The sequence below is a fragment of the Lagopus leucura genome, unplaced genomic scaffold, assembly GCF_019238085.1.
Source record: "Lagopus leucura isolate 7727_CA_CO unplaced genomic scaffold, USGS_WTPT01 Super-Scaffold_100017, whole genome shotgun sequence".
Classification (NCBI taxonomy): Eukaryota; Metazoa; Chordata; class Aves; order Galliformes; family Phasianidae; genus Lagopus; species Lagopus leucura.
Genome location: NW_024962271.1, coordinates 10,909,813 through 10,920,410, shown reverse-complemented (window position 1 = coordinate 10,920,410; position 10,598 = coordinate 10,909,813). Strand labels below are relative to the sequence as shown.

The 10,598-nt window shown below is 43.4% G+C and overlaps 1 protein-coding gene across 1 annotated transcript; it reads right to left on the bottom strand.

Moving 5' to 3' along the window:
* Positions 1-134: 134 nt before the first annotated feature.
* Positions 135-6,022, bottom strand: CNEP1R1 (CTD nuclear envelope phosphatase 1 regulatory subunit 1). Its single transcript, XM_042877262.1, has 6 exons — positions 5,908-6,022; positions 4,232-4,303; positions 2,260-2,333; positions 1,848-1,957; positions 1,664-1,718; positions 135-1,408 (listed from the first exon to the last, which is right to left on the bottom strand). Exons 1-6 carry the CDS (start codon positions 5,930-5,932, stop codon positions 1,367-1,369), a joined length of 378 nt encoding a protein of 125 aa, XP_042733196.1. The 5' UTR covers positions 5,933-6,022; the 3' UTR covers positions 135-1,366.
* Positions 6,023-10,598: the final 4,576 nt, after the last annotated feature.

The window sequence follows — 10,598 nt, the reverse complement described above, 5'->3', positions numbered from 1 at the left end:
GCGCCGGGTGCCGACCGAAACGGTCCAACCGAAACGGTCCGCCCGGCAGCAGGGCGGCAACGGACGGCAGCCGGGATTCGTGCTGCTCCCCATTCTCTCCCGATCTGCGCTTGCGCGGTACAAAGAAGATAACGTCCGTTTATACAAAGCGTTTATTTTATACACATTTACCTACAAAATATACAACGGTTAAAAACGATGGACGGGCGGAAGAACTGCCGGAAGGATCGCAGAGGACCGACGTTGATGCCCTAACGGTCAGTCTGTCCATAGGCTGCCTCAACCCAGCCCAGCCCGCAGGTAGGTCTACAGAAGCTGCAGCAGCTGTGCAGTTTTAGTCAACTGAGAGCTTGGGAATTTAAAAGGCACCTGAAACAACTTCAGCTCTTAAAATTCTTTGCCAGTTGAGCTATCCAAAAAGTTATGCAGGTAACATCCACAGCCTGTTTTTAACACTTGGAATAACACGTTGTTATTGTATTGTGGCACTGTTTGTTTTCTTCAGCAAATCTGGAGTTACACATTTGCAATCCTAGTTTCATATTCAGACTAATTACAGCCTAAAATCCACTCAGTGTGGTCTTGTGAACCAAGGTACAGTACAGTCTTACAATCAGGAAGATGCAAGCGTATTTAAGACAATATTTAAAATATTAAAGTCTTCTTAAAATAGCAGTGCTGTGAACCAGATCAGTGAGCTACAGGTGAGCACAAGGAAAGTGGCTGGTGCACTGTACATATATACACACGCAATTTGACAAACGCGATCCTCAACATAGCTGCAAAGTTCTTAAATATTAAGACCAGTTCTCTCCAGCACAGACAGTATTTCTGCAAGCCTCTTAACCAGTTCCAGAAACAGCGACCAGATGAGGACAGCTGCAATGAGTAAGTGTGCTAATAAAAAATCCCGGGAATGGCATGTGTTCTTTTCAATACTGTTCATGAGACAACAAAATTCAAACAGCAATTGTTTTTGTCCTGAACATTGGTGTTACTCTGACATTTACAACAGCTTTCAAATACACAACACAAATGAGGTTTGGTTTTCAAGTTCAACTCCGTAACCAATTCACATACTTTGCCTGGATGTTCTCTTCTAGCTGAAGTAAAAAAAGACATTAATACTGAAAAGAGGTAATCAGAAGTAGCAAAAGCACTGATATGATAACAAAGAATTTGGATAAATAGTCAAGAAAGTAATATTGCACACTGTCACTGTCAACTGTATAAGACTTTCATTACTAGGCAGTGACAACCAGTCCTGTTTGGTGGTGGTGGGTTTTTTTTTGCTGTCATACTACCTTAAAAAAAAAGGTCATTTTTGGTTTCCATGGCAGTGGAAAAAACTGAAGGAAGACAGCCCTTATTGAACATGAGGCCTAGGTTTCAAAATTAATTTTCCAGTCTGCAAGACAGAAAACAATGAAAAAGTTAAGACCTTGAACGCTGAGCCTAACTGCACTTCAGTTTCACAGGCTAAGTTCAAAACGACAAATGAAACAACGCTAAGTATCCTATATTCCACTTTTGCATGCATCCACACAATTTCATAAGGTGTTTATAAGTGCTGCTCAGAAAAATACAATACTTCACATTTATTTCTGAAATATTTGCATCTTGAAAAAAAATAATGTGTAGAGAATGAACCACTAACACTTACATCATCACAGGACATGTTATATTCTGCCAAAACAGTTCGACATCGAGCTGCTATACTGTGTGCACCGTGTCAAGGAAAGCAGCCAGCATTTGTACACTAACAGCTCACTGAAGACACAGCAGTAGCATACACCAATACACTACTGACTGAAGTCCTCACTTGAAAAAACACGATCAAAGGATACATTGATGGTGCCACCACTCTTTTATGTATTCCAGCAAAGAACAACCCTATTAGAGTAATACAGCTAATTGTGAAAAACGGGTGATTCCAAAGTGATGTGAAAAACGACACCTAGGAAATAAATGTCATTAGTTTTAGCATATACTTGCTACACACAGACAGAAAGCTGCTGTCCAGTTCACCAAATTAAAAAACCACTGCTCTTAGTGGACAATTCTTTAGACACACCTTAAGTGGCAGTATTTTGCCATTGTGCGAGGACACAGTACAGAACGAGTGCAGATGGCTTAAGAGCACAAGTGGTCTGTGAGATCCTTGGGAGGACAATCCTTTTGACTTTCAAGATACTACAGCACTTAACTGCCACGCCAGGCTATGGGGCAGACTGCATACAGGACTAGCACAACCTTTACCTTTTGTGTCTCTGGGTCTATTAACCAGTTCCAAGCACCAGTTGCTGTGCAGACTGATACCACTATCAGAATCACTGATAAAAGAAAGAACAAAAATATGAGTATCATATTTTACTCCTATCAAAAGCAGCATTTTTTTTTTTTTCCCCCCAACAGAGGCTCTTACGCACTTATTTCTTCTCCCATGTCTGAGGGAGGAAAAACCTCTCCTTGGCACGTAGAAATGAAGATATGTAAACAAACTTCTACTGTTTTTAACAGTAGACACTCCGTACAGGTTTCCTGTATCGGTACAGAAACCTAATTTCTTTCAAGTAAAAGCATTTCAGTGCTTTGAAGAAACAACACTTTCTAAAACAACACAGCTAGAAAAACTAGGAGCTGGAAGACTGCAGTTAAGAGTTGTCCCAACTATTCAGTATTCAGCTTCCATCCTGCTAGCTCCTCTATGTAGGAAAAAGCCTGAAGAATTAGCACCAACAGTTTCAGTGGCACAGCTAAGCTGTATTATACTCCCCTCCAACCTCAACCAACACACTTATCAAGGAAAGTGGACACAGAAGGAAAAGAAAAGAAATAAAAGAACCAACAAACTTGAACAGGAGCCAGGAAACAAAACAAATACAGAATGACTTCAGAAGAATGATCAACTCACTGTAAATGAAAAAGTCTAAACACAAACTATAGGAACGTGAGACACTAGCTTGACTTTGAGAGACTATAAAGGGCTGGAGAGCAGCAGGTGATGAAAAAAAGAAGGAACCAAGGAGAGAAAGCTTGTGTTCAGTTGCACATTCATAAAGCTCAGAGGCTTTCACTGGCAGCCTTGCAGATCTGAGTATTTTTTGTTGAATGTAATGCTCGGATGGCTGCAAACAGACATTTACCATGATGAAAAAAAAACAAAGAGAACAAAAAACAACATACAAAGACACAACCTGGAGTTGCACATTCCATACTGATAATAAAAAGTTAAAACACAAAACAACACAAAAACAGTAACAAGTTAATTTTTAAAAGACGGTTGGAAAAGATCTACCTAAAGCATATACTTCTTTTCTGTATGAGTACTTCTCTTCTGGGGTAAAAGGAGAAAAAAAAAAAACATAGCACTGAGATAAATACCCTCATCGTACAGTAAAAAGTCCCTCTTATATATGAATTACAAAACTAACAAAATAGTTTCTGAGTTTGGAAACCTCAGCAGAATCTTTGAAGCAAAAAGCAGTCTATTTCCACCATGGACTACTGATCTGAAAAGTGGCAGCACACGTAGGGTACATTCTGCTTCCCTCCTCTGCCACTTCAAGCTTTCCCATTAGAACAGATGGAAATATATTCTGCTCTTAATTCATTCTTCTTCAGGACCCACTGCTACAATTTCTTCACCCTCACTTTGAAGGACTATCTAACCTAGCCTTGTTTGATTCCAGAACCTGAAGTGCCTGGCTGGGCAATAAGAGCTTTCAGAAACAAGCAAAAAAGCAGAGCAACAAAAAGCAGCCCAGCAAGAAGCAAAAACAAAACAGAAAAAAATCTTTAACACATTAATATCCCATCTCTGAAGAATAACAGCCTTGAGCTCATTCTAATGACATCTGGCAGTGTTGGCTTTAAAAACATATATACTAGACAACCACCCAAGCCATTCTGCATACCAGATACAAACTCATTCCTTTAATTCATACAGTTTTTTATTTGTTAAGTTTGAGTTCAACAGTGGTGGGAACGCTCAATGGAACCCAGGACATTGCTTTTGAATAACAACCAGGCAAGTATTACACTTTAACTTGAGGTGAACACATTACTGCCCTGCAGCAGAGCATGTAAGTGCATGCATACCACAGAAACTGTAAAAAGATCATTAAGTAGAGATAGTTGTTTGGGCAAGCATAAATCAAAGCTTCACACCAGTAAATCTAAAAAGCATATAAAAGAGAATCCAATGTATCCCTTGGAACATCAAACTTACTTCTCCAACGTCCTGTAGCTGGTTGCAAACACGCAATGTATTCAGTTAGCCTTCTTTCAAAAGCTTTGAGATCTAAGGAAGATACATTGTAAGTGTAATTAGATCTGTAAGTGTAATTCATCTGCTTAATCATACTGTGATGTAAAGAATTAAAGGCATTTGCTTTTTTCCCCGCGCGCACCACTTTCTTAAACAGGAAGAAAACAAATGCATTCATCACATGGATGAAAAAAAGCATTCAGAATAACTCCACCCAACCCCAGATGAAAAGTGTAATGATGGCGTTACATTAAACAAGAAACATTCCTACTTATAGAAAACAGAAATGGTTAAGAACTCAAAGTATTTTAAACAGCTTTAAGAAAGTCTAGATTTAGAATAGCTTAAATAGCCCCTTCACAACAAATAGATAACATATTTAGAGATTAATTATATCAAGAAGCCTTCAGGTTCTATATATATATAGATACAGATTCCATATATATTCTATATAGATAGATAGATATAACAATGGAAAAAAAAAAAAAGAGGTTGGCTATTTGCCAGCTGTTATGTTTCAGCATAGTTCTGATGACATTATTTTGTAGACTGCTTAATGCCATATGTCATACAGACATACAGACACATACATGCATAGCAAACACTAATTCAGTAATCTTAATACAATTCTTTTCCACCCCCCCCCCCAAATAGATGCTTCACCTTATTGCCATTGTTTTCTCAAGATCTTTCAATTTAAATTGCTGTTAAGAGATGAACAGCACGTCAAGTTCATGTTCCTAATTTGTGTAAAATCTTCACCAACCACTGCTTGTCAAGGAGCTGTTTCACCCCCTGCCTCTTAGATTCAATCCTCTGTTCAACAAGGTCAGTATTTGACAACATTCAGCCAAAGCTAGAATTCTACCAAGAGTTAAAAAGCGTTTTAATAAGAAACACATCATTTTTGAGCTGAAGTGTTTCAGTTAACATCACTCTGAAAGTGCTTTCCTTCAACTTGAAGCTCTGCTAAGTTATTTAACCTATTGTAGCTCAATTAGATTACAAGGAGAAAAGAACAGGTATTATAATCATTACTAATGCACTTTTCCAAGTTCAAACTACTCCCAAGAAGCGTGCAGCGAGTTCGTGGCAGAAGATGACAGCGCCCTGCCTGTGGCCACAGAACTGCTAACTGCGCTAATTGATGCCAACAGCTACAGCCAGCCCGGCAATTACAGCTAACGAGCGGGGCTCCCCGCGCAGCACCAAGCCCCGTACCAGGCACTGTAGCACGGAGGGCATGGCAGGAATCCTGCTCCAAACGTGCTGTCAGCAAGAGCTTTAGAAAGAGCATCTCGCAGGCACAGGGACAAGCTTATCTTGGGGGCCAGTGCTGCAAGAGCAGCTCCCGAGCGGGGCCACATCGCCCGACGGCCGCTTACTGGCATCCTCGCAGCGCTGCAGCTCAGCGGATACAAGGCCCTGATTTCCAGTAGCACAGCAAGGCGAAGGCCAGCAGCGCACGCAACTTTCAGCGAGCCCAACACGCCCCGAGCCGCTGGGCTGCCACCGCTCCCGAGCAGGGCCTACTTACGGGGTCCGCTAAGCCTAGCAGCACCGAGGGCTGCCGGGGAAGGGCCGCAGCCCACCCTACGCCCTGGCAGAGCGTCGAGGATCAGCGTTGCCGTACTCACCCTCCGCCTGCTCCAGTGAGTTCATAGCGGGCGGGCGCGGGGCGGAAGGCAATTACCGCCAGCCCGGCCCTGCTCCCACCTCACAGCCCTGACACCGGCAGACCAGGCCCGCCCCGCCCCGCGCGGCGCTCGGCCACACCCCCAAACAACGCCGCACCCTATTGGACAACCTCCCAGTCTCGACGCCCTCCTCAGCAAGCGCGGTTCTCATTGGTTCCCGGGGAGGCAAGGGGCGCGGTTTGGCCGTGTGTGGGTCATTAAGAGGGCGGCAGTGTGTGAGGCGCTGCTTGGGCGAGCTGGTGACTGCGCGTTGTGCAGTAGTGATTGCCGAGGCTTTGGCGCGAGACTTATTAAACTTCACTGGCAAACGGTGGCTGGGCTCGGCAGATTGGCTGAAGCCATCGTTTTTCCGAGTACAGCCATAAAACATGAGGCCCTGCTCTTGAGAAATAAAAAAGCCAACTGAGCCGCTTCGTGAGGCACGCGGCAGCAGCCTGGCGGGGGGCGCCTCGCGCTCTTGCCCCTCCGCTCCCCTCAGCGCGCGCTTCCCGCCGCCCTCAGCAGAACCGTCCGTCAGCGGGATGCCTTTGGCAGCACCGTACCTCAGCAGAACGGCGCCACGGCGGGCCGCCCCTCACAGCGGCCGTCCCTCAGCACGACGTCCGCCGCCGCGCTGCTCCGGCCCCGCCTACCGGCGAGGAGCCGCATCGCAGCGCCGTGTGGGGACGGTGTCGGGCCGTGCGTGCTCTCTGAGCGGTACGTGGTGCTCGCGGCACTATTTTATTTTTTGGTAGGTTGTGAACGTGTCTTTTGTAGTACCGAGATCGGCAGTCACTATCGCTAGGTCCGTGCCGCTGCCTCCCGCTGTCCTAGCCGGGTTGCTGAGGTAGCTGAAGTAGTAAAATTTCCCGAGATAAGAGCTTCTCAAGTTTTAAATGCCGTGATCAGCGACTCGTCCCGGGGCTGCGCGTTACCGCCAGTTTTCAGCTGCCGAGGTCCGCGCCGATGCCCGGCGCAGCGCAGGAAGCCCTGCGCTCAGCTCCGGTCCCGCTGGTGCCACCTACCGCCCGGCTCCAGCCTTGCAGCTCCGCGCCGCCCCGCCGAGCCGTCCTCACATCGGAGCTCTGGCTCCCGCGTTTCGCTGTTTTGTTTTTTTCGTTTGCTTGTTTGTTTTGCTTGGAAAGTTGGTCGTCATGTATAAGCAGCTTGATTTGATTAAAAACAAGCTATCTTTGGTAAACTGCGCTTTTGTTTGTAATACACAAATTACTTTCTTTTCCTTGGTAAGCTCCTGCTATTGAAGCCTGACCTAGGGAACACGGTTTCCCTGCTGCAAAACGTGCAGCTGTGAAGGTGCTGGAGGAAGCCGGGCAAGCTGCTGGCGTCGGGTTGCTCAGGCCGGACATTAGTACAAAGGCTGCTCTTTCAGTTGGTTTGCACAGCTGCAGATAAACTGAGTTTGCACGTTCTCTGTAAAAGCCACCAAATCTCTGGCCTTGCTTCCCTCTATTGGGGGTCCTGTTGGATGAAAAGCTGGACATGAGCCGGCAGTGTGCGCTTGCAGCCTGGAAGGCCAACTGTATCCTGGACTGCATCAAAAAAGGGGTGGCAGCAGGCGAGGGAGGCGATTGTCCCCTTGTGAGGCCCTTTGAAGTACTGTGTCCAGCCTGGGGACACCCAGTACGCAAAGGATGTGAAGCTGTTGGAGTGGGTCTAGAGCAGGGCCATGGAGATGATCAGAGGACTGGAGCACCTTTCCTATGATGAAACGTTGAGGCAGTTGGGATTGTTTAGCTTGAAGAAGAGAAGGTTCTGGGGAGACTTCATAGTGGCCTTTTAGTACTTGAAGGGAGTTTACATGAAGAAGGGGGGCTGGCTTTTTACATGTTCTGATAATGATAGGACAAGGGGGAATGGCTTTAGACTAGAAGAAGGAAGATTTAGGTTAGAATTAGGAAGAAATTTTTTACTCAGGAAGTGGTGAGGCCCTGGAACACATTGTCCAGCGAGGTTGTGGAAGACTCGTCCCTGGAGGCATTCAAGGCCAGGCTGGATGGGAGCCCTGAGCAGCTTAATCTAGTGGCCGGCAGCCCTACCTGTGGCAGGGGATTGAAACTGGATGGTTTTTAAAGTTCCCTTCAACCTTAGCCATTCCATGATTCTCTGTATTGGATGCCGATGGCAATGGATATTGAGCGCATAAGGAAAAAAATGTGTAATGCTTGTGTATGCAAATGCTTCTCTGTGGTGCATTCTGTAGTGATAGCTGACACTGTGCTACTCCCATCTGTTCTGCTTATGATAACATTTATATGAGTGGGCAAGCAGGACTGGCTGTTGGTCTGTAGGACTGAGCTTCTGAAGTTATTGGAGGAATCTGAAATAAAGGACAAGGAGAGTATGGTAACAATTGCACTGGAGAGTGATTCTATCAGTAATAAAGAATTAATCTGCTGTAGAATGTATCTTTTTGGCTCTTCCCGCAGATTCCAAAGAAAAGTTCAAGCAGATGTAAGAGAGTAACAGCCCAAAACTGTACACAATGGGGATGTAGTAATTAGGAGCTCATTATAAGCAACTGCAGCACTGCTTTTTTTACAATGGGGACTTTATTCTGTTAATAGAATATTATTTATGCATTTGCTGTGGTAGTTATTTCAAGGAGATTCTGTTTTTGCTTTGAGATGCTTGACAAACCTGAATGAGTCAGGGTGCTCCCAAGCACTAAAACATACACCTTCCATCCCTGCTGTCTCCTGGGGCCATGATTCCTTACCTGCTGTAGGTGTGACTGTCCTGAAAGACTGATTCTTTTGTTATTGATATAAACAAATATGATAGTGTGAGTGCTTACCTCTAGGAGAAAGGATTAGGCTACAAATGCCATCTTTACTCTTGCTTAAAAAAAAAAAAAAAAAAATTAAGAATCCAATGCATGCCAGATTCAGAGGCATCGTCTGCTGCCCAGTTTAGGGAGCCTGTTTAACATATAAGCTGTGCTGAATGTGTTTTAAAGTCTCATTTTCAAGCACCTAGTTCTCCTTTGCTTAAGTATTCTGGAGGTGCTTCAAGAACACTTGCCCAATTCATTTTGGAATAGAAATCGACGCAGTGTTTTTCCTAGAAATTAAAATGTCATCGTGGATCAAAATTTCTGGAGGTCAAATCTAAAAGCCTATTGATGGCAAAAGGTGCTGTAATCTACCTGAAGCAGTTTCAAGATGGTTTCTTTTCATCTTTATAGAATTTTCTATGGATGTTAAGGTTGTTGTGAAAATATGATTTGTGGTCATTTTGCTGTCATTGTTCCTAAGTTTCATCACCAACAAAAAAAAAGAATTATTGTTTTAGAAATGGTTCTATATAGGACTACAAGAAAGATCAGCTCTTGCATTGAATTTTGGTTGAACAGCCTCTGAGATGAATTGCACTTCTGCAGAAAAATTAAACTTCATTATCTGAATGAATTGAGTAGTCCAGTTGGCTGAGTTAGAAGGAAGTAGATGTACAAAATAAATGTGCATAAAATTGGGCTCCTTTTAGTACAGTTACATTGCCCGTGGAGATTGCTAGTGTCCTGAAAGCCTCAGGAAGTTGTAACATGCAGTTATTTGTAGTCCCATACGTTTGTCGACGTGCAGCTCTCCTGCTGATCTCTTTTATCTTCCTCTACCTATTAGGTTTACTTCTGAACTGATGCAGACATTTTACAACTGTTTTCATTCATAATTTTCATGATTTGAGGCACACCAACTAAACCTATGGAAGGGAAGAAGTTTCAGGAGCAATGAGTTTCACACCCCTTAGTCAATTATAATACTTCTATTTGTAATAGTTCAGAATGCTTTTATTGCTCTGTTTTTTCTTTTTCTAAGTAGCTTTTACTCTTTTTTTTTTTTTTCTTTACAATTCCATTGATTGGAGACTAGCTAAGGTAAATCAGAGTCAAGAAAGTAATCGTCATGATACTAGAATTATAACTTGAATGAACTATTACTCAGGGTTAGTACATCTGTTAGTAATTCTTGATATCTTCTGACAGCATCTGTGAAGCCTTAAAATTAACTGCTTAAGCAAAGGAGTGAGTGTACATTTGAATTACTTCATAGTGCAGAGGTGACTGGGAGAAACGTGCTTTGTCAGCCTAGAGTGCTATCTCAGGTGTCTCTTTTTGAGATGCAGGGGATGCATCTTTGAGCTTAGCATCTTTCATATCTATTTCTGGTTTTACAGCTGTACTTTCAGCACAATGTGAGAGCATCTGTTAGCAGCATCTGCTATCAGAGATAATTAGGATGGGTCACTTGTTTCTTACTTTGCTTGCATTTCCAGCCTTGTTCTGCACACTCTCCTCTATGCGATCTCTTCTCCTGCTTATTTTTCTCAAACAATCCATCCCTCTTGAGGCATCACATTATTTCAGAGATACTAAGTGAACACAGTTTTTTTCAATGTACTGGTCTGGCACTTCTGTACATGAGTTTATTGTAGGAAATATCTCCCAACCTTGGTAATTGTTATCCTAACTTGCACTTAGATATAAGGATATTGTTTATATGCTTTATATTCCTTTTTTAATTATATTTTTGAGAGCTTAAAATCTTACCATAAAACTGTCCCCTTTTCCTTCATTCAATCCCATTTTCTATGAGAAGTGCTATGTACAGAGAGAACTCTGTTTTTATTAGAAA